Consider the following 18103-nt stretch of genomic DNA (forward strand, 5'->3'; position numbering starts at 1 on the left):
GTAATCAGAGAAAATGGCACTTAATATGGAATGCTACATAGATGTAGCTGGTTAATATGATTACAGATATTTTTGACCATAAATTGATTTGTTTTCTTGGATGAAATAAGAATTATCAGGCCAATGCTTTCATGATAAAAATCAACCATAAGAAATCTGTACATAATCAAGTAAAGTGGATTATCTGCGATGCTGGCGGCTACAGAAAGCCTGGGTCTCCGTATAATGGATAGAAACACAGATGAGTGCCCTGGGTACGGCCAGGGTGGGAGAGTTCGGTACACAAAGAAAACACAGCATTCACAGTATTGATATGCGGGTCCTTAATCTCTCACTTTTTCAATTAGTTAATGTTTTTATATTGATACATATTGAAGATTCTGGACATTCTAAGAAGGTAAAAGCTGTACAAAAAACCCTTTTGAGGGCTGTATCCTTCTAGATGGGCCTTAAGTGGCCCTTAAGGGCACTCCACACACCTAACTTCAAGTTGATTATACATGGGATACAGCATTTCTTATGACACCTTTAGCACCAACGATACTCTCCATATGATAACACCAATGATATCCCGTCTGGATTATTGCAACTCCCTACTAACCGGTCTCCCCCTCTCCCGCCTTTCACCGCTTCAATCCCTCCTCAACACTGCAGCCAGATTCATTTTTCTCTGCCGCCGTTTCTCATCCGCTGCCCCACCATGCCAATCACTTCACTGGCTCCCCATACCCTTCAGAATCAAATTTAAACTTCTGACCTATAGAGCCCTCAACAACTCTGCACCCCCTTACATCTCTATCCTTCTATCCAAATACATCCCTACCTGCCCTCTCCGCTCCTCTCATGACCTGCGGCTTTCTTCTACTGTTGTTGCCTCTTCCCACTCCCGTATTCAGGTTTTCACCCGCGCCGCTCCCCTGTGGAATTCCCTTCCCCGTTCCGTCAGACTTTCTTCTTCGTACGCAGCTTTCAAGATCTCTGAAAACCCACCTGTTCAGGGAAGTGTACAGCATTCCTTTCCAGTACTCCCAACCATCATCCTGATCAAGCCATCCGAACAATCACCAGCTTCAACTCATCCCCATCCAAGCCGTCCTCTCCAATTGCCTCACTCCCCTCAACCACCGACTAGATTGTAATCTCGCAAGAGCAGCACCCTCTTCTCCTTTGCACCAGTTTGTTTTTGAATGTGTTATTAAATTGTTCTTCTGACTGTAACAGCGCTGCGGTATCTGCCAGCGCTTTATAAATAAATGTAATGAAATATATGCTATATTTCCTATAGGAACCCAGTTGTGAACAGCATATTATGTTTAACTGTTAATAAAACGACTAATGGGCTAATGAAAACATTCAGTTTAGTACCGGGACTATAAATATGCTGCGTACAATTCATCCAAGGAGCCTATAAACATAGGGAGAGGGCCAGCTAAAGCTTATCGTTTAGAGAACGCACTAAAGACCCAAAATTGGACTAAACGCAGTACGAAGAGACACGGCCCAGAATAGTGAAGGCCAGAGAGAATATATCTAATTTACACATCACTTTGACAGCCTAATAATGGGATTAACTTAAACTCTGATATTGGAGAGAGGTTAAACGCGACAGGTCAACGTACCTTCGCATTCTGGGAATTACTCTCTGCTGATGTCGCAGCCAATATACTAAAAGAATCTTTAATATGATCAACACATTACGGTAGAAAATTGTTTGTTTTTTTTCCTTTCTCGTCCTAAAGAAGACCTGAAGGGCAGTGAGCGTGTTACTCTATAACTCATCGAGAAGAAAACTTAAGGTGTCACCCGAGAGGCGATGCAATAATCTAAAGATGTCCATATTAATCATAACAATCACTTGTATCCTTAGGTGTAGTTTTCTATGCACAAAGCAAATGCTTCCATTGACATTCTCAATCAATGTTTCAGTGGTGGTAACTTCACAAAAAGATTCAACCTGCAAAGCAGGGAAAATATGAAACCTGTCATTTCTGAAAGTGTTTTGCCTTAGGATAGGATAACTAGTGACTTAGTGTCGATCCCTTTGCCGGGTCACATTCCCGGCCACTAGAGATAAAAGTAGGGTGACGTAAGGCACCTTGTGTTTTGTTTTTTGAACCTCAAGTCTACCTCCTAAATGAACCACCAAATATCTTCAATGTAACTCACCTGAGGTTGGGCTGAACTTGGATTTAGCAGCTCAAAGCACTAGCAAATTCAGACAAGTCTTCACTGGCATCGATGTTGACTAAACACAGTATGTAAACTACAAGGGTAGGGAGCTCATCACGATCAAGGTCCTCCCAATGTCCATAGCTAAGGGCTGTCTCCAACCAACCAAGTCATGTCAAGCTTATGCAGTGCTACTATAGTTTTGTTCCAGATCCCTAAACCTAATTGTGTAGTGACAGATCTTTGTTTATAACAAACATTTTTACTAACCCTTCATTGTTACATTTCAAGCAAATCTTATTTAAATTGCTTAGTGATAAAACATATAGTAATGTAGAAGTTCATACCAAATAGGTATTATGGAAACTTTGTATAAACATCTACAGAAAAAAATCTATGCGTCAAAAGAGCTTACCTGCTTTGGAATTTAGGGGCATCCTTCACTTAAGAAACATTTCAGCACAACCAGACCAATAAATTATAATAATGTCTCTTTTTGTCATGTGAATACCACATATCCATTGTTTTTCACTGACTTCCGGTATGACACCAAGCACCTGCGTGTTGGGAAGTGGTGCTGGAGCATTACCCATCTGGGTCAACGGAGTTAAAAGGGGCTTTCAATTTGCACGTCCGACTCACCCTGGGGATGCGGCAGAACCGAGAAATCCTCTCTCATAAGATTCTTGGTTCTAACCTAAACACGCTCCATGCGACTCCACACATATATAATTCAACTGGGAAAACAGCCTATAGCACTACAGAGGAATTTGGGTCAAGTTAACCATTTCTGGTTCAATGATCCCAAGCTGCAGCTTCCAAGAAGTCAGAAAGCCTTTCTTGGATTTAAAACAACAAGTACATTTTGAAGTTTTTAGAAGCTCCGATGGTACATAAACATTCGGGCCCCCTATCTAGCCTGCCTGTAATTAGTCTAATTCTAGATTCATGATTGCCATATGCCTAATCCACCCTCGGACCAGTTATTAGCCTCCACCACTGATGGAAAGCATTTCATTCAGGCCCTTCTCTGCTCAATGGCGCAGGCATGTAGTAAGAGGCTGATCTGTCAAATAATATCATTTTCTCTTTCCGCACTAGGAGCTCCACACTTATGTTATCGGTAAAGAGCTGCTTTGGGGTACTGACAGCTAGCGAGGCAGATTGGTCACACGCCTGGAAGCACATGGATCAGGTGAAGCGATGTTAATGGACATCACCGCAGAACTCAACCTAATGGATGTAATGCGTGCAACACATCCCTGACACCGAGATTAAAGGGTATGGAGCCGCATGCCTGTTAAACATAGAGAACATTAAGCGGCTGCTCAGCCAGGGTCTGTAAAATAAAAGATTTTTTACAGAGTGCTCTAAAACTTGTCTTCATAGAAGGAGAAAGCAGCTACGGATCCATACGGAAGAAAGCGGTTAGCAGAAAAAGGAAAGGCTTGGTTTGATCTGTAACAGAACTAATACAAATAAGATTTCTAATGTAAAGTAATTAAACTAGTAGTAGTGCGCCAAGATTGTCCTTAGAAAAGTGACCAGTGACAATACTTGTCATATATCTTGAATTTTAGTCATTGTCCTTTGTGGGCAGAGGGGACCAGTTAGGGAGATCAATAGATCTCCAATGATTTGCCTATCAAAGAGTAAAATAATTTGCGATCTGGGCATCTTGACTCCATTTGAATTAAACAGTATTTGCTTGATTATAAGACGATATTCATTTAGGAAAAAAAGAAAAAGCCTGGAGTCTAGTGGGGGCAGCCGGTGAAGGTTGACAACCTCCGCTGCTACTATGGAAGGTCATGTGCTTCATCATAGAAGCCCCAGCGGAAGTGCCGGGCAGAAGCTGAAGTTGTCTGCGTACATCACCCAGACATTCACCGGTGGCCAGAGAGAAGGGTTACGGGTGTCACGACCGAAGTACGGGTTCTGGATCCGCGCTGCAGAATCGGCTTCTCCTGTGGAGAGAGGACGCACTGCCACCAGGGCACAGGAGATACAGGCCGTTCACCACCGAGAGTAATGAGAAGGTGAAACTCAGGAACAGAAAATAAAAAAATAATAACGGTATCCGAGAGGTCAGGCAATAGAGCAGTCGGGGTCACAAGCAAAGGTCAGGGCAGGCAGCGAAACAACGGAGGTCAGGTTCAAGCAGGAGTCAATACCAGAGAGATAAATCAGGATTCAAACTCTAGTGTAGGCAAAAAGGCACTAACACAGGCAAGGGTGTAGTGCCAAACGAGGGTTTAAATATCCCTCCAACAATACAGATCATCCTACCCTCCTAATTAGGGGGAGGAGGAAAAATGATAAATGTCACTTTAAGAGTGACATGAACATTAATAGTTTAGCGACGTAGAGGCGTGCGCCCCGTCACGACCCCTCGAACTCGCCGGGGACGCGCGTCTCGAAGGAGGACTGACCCGGCGGCAGCTCACCGCGACAGCACGAGCAGGGAGCCGACCGCGCGGGCTGCGCCTCGGCGTCCCTGCCGGCGGCAACACGACGGGAGCGGTAACAACGGGTTCCCTGCAGCGCTGCGGGGATCTAGATTTTAGTCTTATAGGCTGACCTCTATTCGAGGTCCGATTATAAAACGACCTTGAATATAAGACAAGGGGTATTTTTCATAAAATTTGATGTGTTAAAGAATCATGTCTAGTCAGAGACTGCACTCCTAATGCCAAATTGAGTTGCAAAAAAGTGTTATATTCAGCAGAAACTAAGGAAAGAGAAACAAAAATATACAAAACTTACACGTGACACAGACCAACAGGGCCCTTGTTGTTAAATCCAGAAACAGCACACAACGGCCTTGAACTCTTGAGGTTAGCACAGTTGGGACTATGATTTCTGCAGCGACGTAGAACTGTAGGGCGAAGGTGATGAATATCCCAAACGAATAGAGAAGTTTCACAGATTGGTAAAGCCTGCACATGGAAAAAAATGTATAATGCTCAGTCATCAACCTACATCTTATGACATTCGTCCATGTGACAGAAGAGCAAAATCTGCAGCTTCTATGATTGTTAGTGCTAAGCATTTTTTGCTTATATACAATGTTTGGTTTTGCACACTTCCTGGGTCCCCCAAAAAACAAATATGTTCCTAAAGCCATTCTGCAAATTGTCAAACTCTGGCAATTGCATACAAGAACTTACCAACAATTAGGTAAATTTAGAGTTATAGAGGACATTATATCCGATCCAAAGCGCAGGTATCCGAGAGTGCCCATACTGATGTAAAGGGCAGTGACTATAGCCATTCCCACATATAATACAACAGGGAACTGATGTGGGATCTTCATCTTATTCTCCAATGGAAGAATCTGGAGGAAAGAAAAAGGTATGAGAAGGTACAGCGTGCGGTAAGTAAGCTACGATTAAGAGTGGGAAACAGAAAGGTCAGTGGTCATTTAGGATACAATTTGTACTCAAACTATACTCCAACCTCATCAGGCATTAGAGGAGAAGACGCAGCGCGGTTATCTTGGTAAAGGGAGGTAGCACAAATTATTGACTAATAGGGACACTGTCCGTATCTTCGTGCCTATGACAACTCTTATGGTCTCCAGTTGAATGATAACGCCATGTTTTTAGTAGGTGAAACGCATGAACATCGTGGAGGAGGTTGCGGATTCTCATGGCGGTGTATCTTGTGCCGGGGTTACAGTTTGTTCCTGACCCACCGGCTCTACAACAGCTCTATTTAACATGTAATTAACTTTGCTGTGCTGATTGCTTCGCGATAAGACACGGCCTACCAGAAACCCTTGAGGATTCACTTGAATGTCCCACTAGCAGCCTCAAATTTGCTTTCAAATCAAAGCAGATGCCAGGGATCTAGTAACGCAACCATGGACTTCGAGCAGCAATACATTCGCTGCTCAACAAGGGGTTCTCATTTGATGCAGCAATTTGGATTTATATATAAGGCGTGGCGAGCGAACAGGGCTTTACCAAGTCATTTTGTGCGAACTACTTATAGCATTATAATCAATCTGTGTTGTGCATAAACACCACCTTGATTATTCCCCCCCCGGTAGGTCATCTCTCTCCTAATAAGCGGCTGATTGTTGTTGATTGGTTCAGCTTTGGAAAGGACGGACTTTAGATGCTAGTTATGCCACATGCAGCCACAGATCTCATCTTTTCTGAGGTAAACTCTTCAAGTACAATGGAGTTAACAGTATGTCCTCATTGCTATGGTCTACAATGACACAGGGCAACACACACACACTTCTATAATGACACAAGGCACCACACACACGTCTACAATGACACAAGGCACCACACACATCTACAATGACACAAGGCACCACACACACACACACACATCTACAATGACACAAGGCACCACACACACACACACCTACAATGACACAAGGCACCACACACACACACGTCTACAATGACACTATTGCACCACACACACACACACACACGTCTACAATGACACAAGGCACCACACACGCCTACAATGACACTATTGCACCACACACACGTCTACAATGACACAGGGCGCCACACACACGTGTCACGAACCGAGGACACAGGTAGATAAGGAGCCCAGGTGCAGGGGATACGAGGGGCTCTGTCTGTACCCCACGATGCATGATGGCTTGGGGTTGGTACAGACAGGTGCAGGAAATAACTCAAGGACAGAAGATGCGGATTAAGAGTTGTATTACATATGATGGTACAATATATATACACAAAGAAAGTCACTCGGCAGGAAGCCCACGGGATGGGGCACACTCGGCAGGAAGCCCACGGGATGGGGCACACTCGGCAGGAAGCCCATGGGATGGGGCACACACGGCAGGAAGCCCTCTTGCAGGGCACACGGCACAACTATAAGCCCTCTTGCAGGGCACACGACACAACTATAAGCCCTCTTGCAGGGCACACGACTAGAAGCCCTCTTCCAGGGCACACGGCACAGCTAGAAGCCCTCTTCCAGGGCACTCGACTTGGGAGTCCACTTAGTGGGGCGCTGGCCGCAACTCAGGAACACGGCAGGTTGCCCACTTGCAGGGCACTCGACTTGGGAGTCCACTTAGTGGGGCGCTGGCCGCAACTCAGGAACACGGCAGGTTGCCCACTTGCAGGGCACACGGCAGGTTGCCCACTTACAGGGCACTCGACTTGGGAGTCCACTTAGTGGGGCGCTGGCCACAACTCAGGAACACGGCAAGAGACAAAGCAGGAGCAGATCAGGAACAAATCAGGAACCAAAGCAGGAACAAATCAGGAACCAAAGCAGGAACAAATATGGAACCAAACAGGTAGTCCTCAAACTTCAATGTCAAGGCCCAGACTGCAGGGCTGGGCAGGTTTATAAAGGCTGACTTGATCAGGTAAGCAACTGCAGCTGGACCTGATAATTAGTCTGAGTGGTTCTGAATGGCAAGGGCGGCCACTAGTGGCTGGAAACATGAAATGAATGGCACAAAGTTTAACCAAGTCCATACAGCAAAGGGTGAACGTTACAACACGTCTACAACGACACAGGGCGCCACACACACACACACGTCTACAATGACACAGGGCGCCACACACACACACGTCTACAATGGCACAGGGCACCACACACACACACGCCTACAATGACACAAGGCACCACACACACACCTCCTCACCTGTTGTCTGTTAGTCAATTTGTTGTATTACATGCTACTTGTTATGTCCTGTCTACCCATTGTACAGCGCTATGGAATTTGATGGCTCAATATAAAACAATAAATAATAATAATACAATGACACAGGGCACCACACACACACGTCTACAATTACACAGGGTACTACACACACACACATGTCTACAATGACACTATTGCACCACACACAGTCTACAATGACACTAGGGCAACACACACATTAAAAAATGTGAGGTCACTTAGCGGTTTTCATGGAAAACAAGGACATTTCTAGCGGTAACATAATTGCAAAAGGGTTCGATCAGTTAGCCTTTTAAACTTAAAATTGGATCAGTGAACACAACGTGTCACTGGAAGATTTTCCATTAAAAATCAGCCGTTTCCAGCTGCAATAGTCATTTACAACATTAATATTATCGGATCCATTTCACGTTATTTTAATGGACAAAGTGCTTTTCTTTCAAAAAGAAGGACATTTCTAAGTGACCCCAAACTGTAGTTTGTGTGTATATATATATATATATATATATATATATATATATATATATATATATATATATATATATATATATATATATATATATATATATATATATATATATATATATATATCCCCCTATATTATCCATCTAGTCTGTAGTGTTGTAAGAGAGCATTTTGGCCCCTCCAAAATACAAACAAACAAAAACCTATGCATATGGGGACTTTTTTGATTTTGATATTTTTTAAAATTGGTTTTGTTTTCAGCAGTGGGACTAATTCCATTTTAGTTCACTTTTTAACATTTTAGCACTAATAAACATTGTGTTATGTGTAATGATATGGTTTCAAACACGTGCTTTGCTTGTCCTGGGAAAAAAAATTGTATTTTAATGACTTTTTGTCACAATTTTGCCGGCCATACACATACAGAATTGTTAGCTAGATGCCGTTCTCAGATTCCTAGAAGAGATCTATAAGTAGTTGTCTGTAGGTGGGATGATCAGAAAGAATTGTTTCTAACCCTATGCTGTACTAAAAGCATCTAGAACAGAAGCCATATGCAAATGATGGAGCCTACGTAACCTACGTAGGGAATCAAGGGTATACTTTAAATAGCATGCTGTAATTAATTGTAAAATATCCTTTGTTGTTAAGGGCTAATTATCTCCAAAAAAAATATTTTTTTAATAAATACAGTTAATGACGTCAATAGTTCCCCCTTTTAAAAATGCATTCACTGGGAACCGAGATGCTCCCGAGCCGGGATTGAGCACAGGGTATGTTAAACTTTACTCGTTCATAATGAGTTTATACACTAAAAAAACATAGGGGTGCACTAGAAGGGCCTGATTGTTCTTATCTGCCATCACGTTCCACGTATCTATGTGTAATACGATGACTTACATGATCATGCCCATTCTAAAAAGAGAAAATACAATCATTTTCCTTCTAATCTGGGTTTGAGGCAATAAACAAAAAATTAAGTCAATTAAGGGCTTACTGACACTTTCTAAATCCCTTTGTTCAGCCATAATTACCGCTCCGGGGGCTGATATTAGTGGGCTGGATTGGCTTTGAAAGAAGCTATTTGATGGGTAATTTTATTAAGAATAATGGTTACAATTTTAATGACAAATAGTCCATTTTACCTTTTTGTTGTACAGGATTTAAAATGACAAAATATATATATTAGCACGAAATGTATCACAACATCATGAATGGGTCATAATTAAATGCTTAAAAGGGCACCTGAAGGGCTTAAAAAAAACCTCTATTTTCTATTTCTTGAAGACTTTAGGTCAACCAGCCTCCAAACCCGTCTGTGTTAGTTCTATCATAGGTTTACATATGGGCACACATACTGTATGTCTATATATTGATATATAAGATAGAGAGATAGAGAGATAGAGAGATAGAGAGATAGATAGATAGATAGATAGATCTGAAGACCCCTGGTCATAGGTCATATTATATGCAAGACTTTATTTATTTATTTTAATTATAGTAACTTTTCAATTTTTAAAAGGTTTTGAGACCATCCACAAAGTAGGCCCTCTGTAATAGCTTCTAAGGTAGCTTGGAAAGATTTGCAGTTGGCTCAGTTTCTCTGCCACTGGTCATTTGGGCCAGTACCTCTGGAGACATTAAAACATAGTCAACGTTTTATGGTTCGAGACCAAGATTTTACATGTGAAATTATGAGCCATTGACAGCTAGTTATGTATCACAATAACGTGTTGAGCTGGGAAGAGGGTTTCGAAGTATCCTTCTGCACCATTCATAGAGGAGGGCCAACACTAGCAGGTTTCTCCAGCGTCAAGGGGCCGCGCTGGCCACGTATAATGCATAATTCAACGTGCCAGGAGGCTTTGCTTTGAAGAACACTTGCTGACTTAGCTATACATCATATCGGGCCAACAAACTTTTTTGCACGGCAGAAGCCCGCGTGGGGTTGGGTATTCATAACGTACAGAGACGCAAAGGAGCCGAAACCCAACTCGCCTACAAGCTTCTCTGAGCTCCTAGAAAAAGGTATCAGGTGGACGAGGGTCCTAAAGGAGGGCACCAGAGCTATTATTAAAGCACTTACCATTTACCATGAAAATGTGATATAAATTGCTATTAATATATATATATACATATACATATATACACTAATAATAGTCCTGTCTGATTTCGGAAAGTCTTTATCCTTAGACAGATAACCACAAAGTAGCTACAGGCTGGTGGAGAAAAAAAAATAATGCTGACAAGGTTATGGTTCAATTACCATCTAATTTCCCAGAAATTAATCCCAACTAAAAAAAATTGCACATTGCAGGTACTATTTAGTAGCCAGGGGCTCCAAAAGAGTAAGACAGACTGACACGCTACAAGCTCATGCCACAGACATCTATAAAACGGCAATTATCAACTCCGCTTTCAGGTATGAACAGCCTACCCGGGCCAGCAGCAGTAATTCAACTCCTCGAATACCATACATTGAGATGACCCAGAGGACCCCATTTCCAAGGAACTTTGTAAAAGGAATGCAAACAAAAAATATATGGTTCGGCTATAAGGGTCCCATAGCCATTGGTTCTAACCAAACACAGAAAAGCAACAATATACCAAGCGCCCCAGACTCTGCGTTCACTATAATGACCATCTTCATGTAGCCTGCGCTCTGGATGTACACGGCCTTGGTTTGAGGATTTTTAGACAAAAAGGCCTGAGGTCATAGCGTAACAATACGTGACAGACATTTCAGTAAACACCAATTATCTGAAATTATCATTTCAAATAATTCGAGAAGCCTTGTCATTGATAAGATATCCTTGTATGAACGTATTCCTTGCCATGAGAAGACATGTCTACGTCAATCCCCCCTACGAGCTCCAAAGGCAAAAAAGACACATTCATATTCATTCTTTTCTATTAAATGGGGGGAAAATTCTGGGTAGAGGTAGCGATGTACAGATTTGGCGTAAACGCTGTAGTGTTAACCCATTTTCAACAAACAACAGGCCATGTTTATAAGAAGACGCCGTAGGTCAAAATGCTAAATGTGGAGTTATCGAAGGGCTCGACAAATCCCAGTCGCCAGGTCACCATGGCGACGGAGAATTTAATCCTGGCGCCTAGGTCAGGGGCGTCCAACGTGCGGCCTGCGGGCCAAATGCGGGCCGTCGGACTTCAGTGTGCGGCCTGGCAGACCAACGTTCACGTAGTGCTTTCATTTTAGGCTTGCACACGCCGTGCTGCTCAGTGGCAGTGCCTCAGTGAGGCTCTTCGCCCCGCCCCTCAAGGGGGCGGAGTCACAGAAGAGTTCCTCGTGACGGGGAGAGGATCGCCACGTAGGAGGAGAGCGGGGGGAAAAAAGAAAAGCGAAAATGTACGTATTAAAAAAAAAAAACAGGGGCTCGAGGAAAGTGGACCTATATTTAAGGGGGGGGGGGGAGTTCCTTGGGACATCATTAATTTTTTGATAAAACTTTGTTAGTTTAAAAAAGAAAACCCTGGCTCCTAACTTTTTTAGCTGGCTCCTAGATTCAAAACAAATTTGTCAATGGTCATGGTTATTTAAATATATATATATATATATATATATATATATATATATATATATATATATATATATATATATATATATATATATAAATAAAATATGAATAGAAATGATAATATCTGAATTCACTGCAAAAAAAAAAAAAAGTGTCCTCCGTATTGATAAACTATAAAAAGATAATTAATGTGCACTTTAAAAAAACTGCAGTAAATTCCTTAAAAAGACAGGTTTATTTTATTTTTAAAGAATTGACTTACCACGCCAATCCCCTCAAAAGCAAATATCGCGGTGCCGAAGAATAGGGGGTACGACCTCCAGCTGGATGCATATGACAGATGTGTCGGATCTGGTATATCCTATAAGAAATTAGCGTAATAAGCAAGAGTTATTTACAGCACTATTTATATATATATATATATATATTTATATATAGCCGAATCTGAAGTCAATGTTTTGTCTACGTGGAGCAGAGCCTTTTAATGGGGAGGAATAATTATGCAAAACCTGACAATAGAAAGTGAAGATGGATTTTCCCATGGTAAACAGTAATATGGGTATGTATACGGCGCATAGTAATCCCTAAGAGCCATTATCTATGTTTATTACATATCCTGAACCGAAAAAAAAGTAGGATTTGGGTAAGTGACAGATCCTCTTCAAACGCATTGTTTGCGATTTTTTCCATTTTGCCTAATGGTTTTTAATAGGAATTTTAATTATTTTTGGGAAAGTCAATAATTATTTTGGAGGTTTTACAAGGAAGGGTGCGGTCACCGGGAGGATTATTTAGATTTTAGTTTAATAGCGTAGTGAGAAACCTCTAATCCATTCAACAGCGAAACGAGACACGATTACACAGCTAGAGCAAGAAATATGCCCTATGAAGCCTTCGCTGGAAAGTCCGGCTAGGGGTCATCCACGGCTCGGAGTAGATGGGTCCAGACACTAAGATCTCGCTCCATGCGTGATGATAAAAAAAGCCAACAGAGCCAAGTTACCATCTCTTGGATCTCATTAACATGATCATACGGTGGATCAGCGGGACCTCGGTAGGCTTGGGATAAACAACCATATGGAAAGAAAAACAGGGACTACTACTGATTGGGGATTGGGGCGTTGAGAGAAGAAGCCACCTCTCCCTTAAACGCACCATAATTCATGTGGATCTCAAGGCTAAGTCTTCCATATGAACCCGGAATTCTGGATTGGAAGCGCCTGCAAATAGGGAATTTAAGCCTGGGGATAATGGGATGATATGATGAGTTACCAGAGGCTATAAAATATATCATTTTACGATAGCCGGTAGTCATGGGCATTCCATGGAACAGGCCCAGGTCTCTCTGTCGTCTAACAGACTGGCTTCACGAGGATGGGACTGGGTTAGCTTCAGACATGGGTAGGTCTAGTCCCAGGTGGCTGAAGAATTTAGCTCCTCTGCCCCACAGAACAAGGAAAGTGACCTGGAGAACTGGGGATTCTACGCTTCATCAAAGGAAAGTTGCCTTAGATAAAGTGATTTTGGGTTTTTTAATTCCCTCTTAAGGAAAAACTACAGCTACACGTATGTAATAATTTGCCTTACATGCCACAATGTTCATTTAATGTTTTTCCAAACAGGACCATGCATCAGCTGCCACAACCAGGCCCCTCACCTTCTGTATGGATGTTTTTAGGGCACTTTGCTGCATATTATACAAGTTGCACAAAGCACTCAATTATGCAGCTGTACTACACACAAACGCATTATACTCAATTTATAATCCGCAGGTTAATTTGTGTGTTCGTGTTTATCACAGTTTCATAGCTCGAAAGCTAGTTTCATAAATAAATTAAAAAAAATTCATAAAACATTCAGAATTGAGCTTGGCCCTGTAAATATTTCACAATTTCCAGTGAATTTCAGCTACCAGCGAAGCTAGATGACCCTACGCGATCAGCATATACCTTGACTTGTTCAGGAAGCAGTGATGGTTGACGTTAACATTTAAGCTACCTACCTGCCCGATGTACAGGTAGATCATGACGACGCTGCCCAGCATGGCCACATTTGCAAGCAGAGAGAAGATGGACAGGTATCGGAGGTTTCGGATAAAGACTAGCAAGATGAGGAAAGGGAGGAAGGAGAGTATGTAGAGTCGGGAATCCATGCTCTCCGTTAGGATGATGGTCTTATTGGAGCTGCAGTCATTGGTGGTGCAGTTGGCTGCTTCCACCACCTAGGAAAGACATGAGAAATAAATAACGTGAATTAACCAAAAGACACCGGTCAACGCAAACTATGCAGATACATGAGAGAAGACTCGAAAATATAAACAGATCATTGGACAGCAGATAACCATTTGGCCCACCCAGCCTGCCCAGATTTCCCAATGTAAAGACTCAGACTTTCATCAGTCCTCCTTCTCCTCTTACCTCCCGGATTGCTTTATGCCTCCCGCATGCATGCATGTATATAGAAACCCTCTCCCTGCTATTAATGCCTCTCGCTATACAACCCAGCACCCTGCTTGCTTTCCCCAATGCTTTGTTCCGTTGCCTGCTTACCACTAAGTCCTCAGAAAGAATTATTCCCAAGTCCCTCCTGCCTTTGGGTTTTTATGTCCCAAGTGGATTATTTTACATTTATCGACACTAAAGTGACGTTCCAACACTCTTCAATATTCAGCTTACTTAAATCATGAGCCATTTGGCTTATTCCAGCTGGAATGTCTACCCCGTTGCAGACCTTTGCAGATACCACCTCTTGATGACTCCTAATGGGCCAGCGTCTTATAGCTGATACAACTGATCTCCAGACCTGGGGTGTGGAAAATGTGCTAAAATACCTGCACGGCTCTGCTTTTCTTATTGTCACAAATACAACACCCAACAGTAGCCAAAAAACAAAAAATACACCAAAACATTAGACTAACTGAACCACAAAACAAATATATTTTACAATGTGTTGGCTTTATCCCTCTGTGACATGCCCTCCACTTACCCCAAAACAGAGCTACAACTTAGTACAACTCCAAGAATAGTTATTTCACCCTTTTGTAATCTATTTAGAAAAAGCCTACAAAATAGCCCACAATGCATATTGGACACCCCGCAGGGAAGCCAAGCCAGGCCTACGATCCATGAGCAGCTGTCCACAATGTGATCCCAACACGGATTTGCTCCATGGGCTATGGCCGTGCCCTAGGGTAACACCTTATGGAGGAAGGTGTATAGATTAATGGAGGAAGGTGTATAGATTAATGGAGGCAGGTTGGGCAGCAGCACTGGCTAAATCCTGATCCACCATCCATGACCATTTTCATGGCTAATGGCTAAATTATTTTGCATGGATGCACTAAGGCATCCATTTGTCAACCAAGTCCTTGTACGTTCCAATACACAATCATGGGTCAGATCCTAGAGGCGCAAGATCTATCAGGAAAGGGTGATTTTTTTCCACTTAATCGGGACTTGGTCATAATATTGATATTATTATGGAAATTAAAAAAAAATGGAAACATAAAAACTGGTTTGTCATGAGAATCTTCAAACTTTGGAGAAATAATTTATGAATTCAAGGAAACTGCAACTTTAGCATCACAAAACTATTAAAGTTTTATAGTGATTTAATATAATCTAATCAGTGACTTTTTACACACATCCTTACGCCTTCTGTTACAATGACAAAGATATGTCGCACATAATTAGTAAGTAAGTAAAGGAGATGGAAGGTCAGTAAGACAATAAGACTGAGTGTTCATCTAAGGGTGCCGATTCTTCAAACTCAGCACTGAGATGTGCAAAAATAATATGCATGGTCATGAATCGGTGTACCAGGCTAAGTGAATCCCAGTAATATACCATACCAGGTCCCAGTGAAGATCCAAGGGATTAAAAGGATAAATAAGAAGAGAGGAGACTTAAAAGACAAAACAAAAAGGAGCCTGTGTTCCAACTATTCTTTGTATGTTAAAAAGCTATTTAAAAAGGAACAGAATATAATGCGGTGCAGGTAGACAGCCCATATATAACGCGGTGCGGGTAGACAGCCCATATATAACGCGGTGCGGGTAGACAGCCCATATATAACGCGGTGCGGGTAGACAGCCCATATATAACGCGGTGCGGGTAGACAGCCCATATATAACGCGGTGCGGGTAGACAGCCCAAATGGTAGTAGGCAGGACAGATAAACAGAAATTTTAAACAGAAAGGGTCCCTTCTGTGTAATGAATGGGTTAACATATTGAAACTGGCAATAATACATTAGTAGAATTAAGGATTAAAATGTGAGCCTTTTAGTCTTTCCTACAAATTGTAATATTTGTCCCAAGCAGCCAGAGAAATTAGGAAACGGGTAAGGGATGTCACTCCATTTTCAAACTTTAACCCCTTAATGACAAACCCCGTACATGTACGGGCTCAAAATGCATTGTTTTCAATGGGTTTAGGGACCACCCATTGTCCTTAAGGGGATAAAGCAAAAATAGCAGCTAAAAAGTACCATCCTATCTATGGGATGGAAAATAGTAATTTTACTTACCGTAAATTCTTTTTTCCTTAGTGTAGTGTCAGTACCACGGGGTGTCGCTCTTCCTGGGACAAGGACCTAGAACCGAAGAGGTTAAGATACCTCCTAACCCCTCCTACTCCTCCCTATAAGAGCCCCGGCAACCCTCATACCTTCAGAAAGTACCAAGAAACACAAGATAGCTTGCAAAAAATAATTTTAATACAAAAATGCACAGGGAGGGATATATGTACTGACACTACACTAAGGAAAAAAGAATTTACGGTAAGTAAAATTACTATTTTTCCCGTCGTGTAGTGTCAGTACCACGGGGATATAGCAAGATGACCCCTCCTGGGTGGGGAAAAAACGGTCACGAGGTAACTGCCTGAAGCACCTTACGCCCGAAGTCAGCATCAGAGGAGGAGAAGATGTCTAGCCGGTAATGCTTGATAAACGTGTGAAAGGAAGACCAAGTAGCTGCTTTGCATATTTCTTCTGGAGATGCCGAAGACCTTTCAGCCCAGGATGTAGCCATAGCTCTGGTGGAGTGAGCAGTAATGCGGGATGAAAGAACCTGACCACTGAGAGAGTAGGCTAAGCGAATAGTATCGGAAAGCCATCGAGATATCGTGTGCTTGGAGGCCGCATTGCCTGTGGATCTACCAAAATAATTAACAAACAATTGATCCATGGAGCGGAAAAAAGCAGTGCGGTCTATATAAATTCGTAGAGCTCTGTGGACGTCTAAAGTGTGCCAGAGTGATTCTTCCGGAGTTGAAGGAGACGGGAAGAAAGAGGGCAAAATTAATGGCTGATTGACATTAGCTTCAGAGATAACCTTGGGCAAAAAAGAAGGTTTAACATACAGGACGACTTTATCTTGGTGGAAAATAGTAAATTCTGGAGCCGCGGAAAGAGCTTGAAGTTCACTGACCCTCCTCGCTGAGGTAATGGCCACCAAAAAAGCCGTCTTGAGGGATAAAAATTTTAGAGATACCTCTTCCAAAGGTTCGAATGGTTCAGAGCAGAGTGCTTGGAGGACCAATGACAAATCCCAGGAGGGAAAATGCGAACGTCTGGGAGGCCGTTGAATGATGGCAGCCTTAAAAAAACGTCTGACGAGAACTTGGGACACCAACTCCGACAGGAGAAAATGACTCAGGGCTGAAACCTGTCCCTTAAGCGTCGAGACTGTGAGACCCGCTGAAAAACCTTCCTGCAAAAAATCCAGAACAGAACTTGTGGGGGGAGAAGAGAAATCCAAACCTTTGGAGACACACCAGTGGAGAAATTTATTCCAGACTCGAAGATAAATAGTGGACGTAGATCTTCGTACTGAACCCAAGAGGATTTCTGACATAGAATTGGAAACGCCTCTGCTCTGGAGGATCATCCTTGCAGCAGCCAGGCCGTCAATCTGAACTGCAGAAGAACATCCTTGGACAGGTTCTTGTTTTCCAGAAGATGGGAGGAAACTGGCAGCTCCCATACTGAAATCGCCATACTGAGCAGCTCCGAAAACCAACTTCGATTCGGCCAATAAGGGAGAATAGCTAAAACCCTGGCTCTGTCTACCCGAATCTTTAGGAGGATCCGAGGAATCATGGCTACTGGAGGAAACACATAAGCCATCTTGAAAGACCAAACCACTGACATTCCGTCTAGCAGGGGGGGATTGTCCTGCCTGTAAAGGGAGGCGAAAACTGGCAATTTCCTGTTTTGTCTGGTCGCCATAAGGTCTATA

General features: G+C 42.5%; 1 protein-coding gene across 1 annotated transcript in view; it reads right to left on the reverse strand.

The window, feature by feature from the left end:
* LOC149287325 (proton-coupled amino acid transporter 1-like) overlaps positions 1 to 18103 on the reverse strand; it is a 30854-nt gene that overhangs the window by 978 nt on the left and 11773 nt on the right. Inside the window, exons 6-9 of the mRNA XM_089493074.1 lie at positions 13865 to 14083; positions 12125 to 12223; positions 5340 to 5506; positions 4936 to 5108 (exon numbers count right to left, since the gene is read on the reverse strand). Of these exons, the coding sequence (XP_089349200.1) occupies positions 4936 to 5108; positions 5340 to 5506; positions 12125 to 12223; positions 13865 to 14083 (658 nt within the window). The remainder of the gene's footprint in view (positions 1 to 4935; positions 5109 to 5339; positions 5507 to 12124; positions 12224 to 13864; positions 14084 to 18103) is intronic.

Source organism: Sceloporus occidentalis, unplaced genomic scaffold (genome assembly GCF_023333645.1).
Source record: "Sceloporus occidentalis isolate IW3139 unplaced genomic scaffold, rSceOcc1.0.p SCAF_62, whole genome shotgun sequence".
NCBI lineage: Eukaryota > Metazoa > Chordata > Lepidosauria > Squamata > Phrynosomatidae > Sceloporus > Sceloporus occidentalis.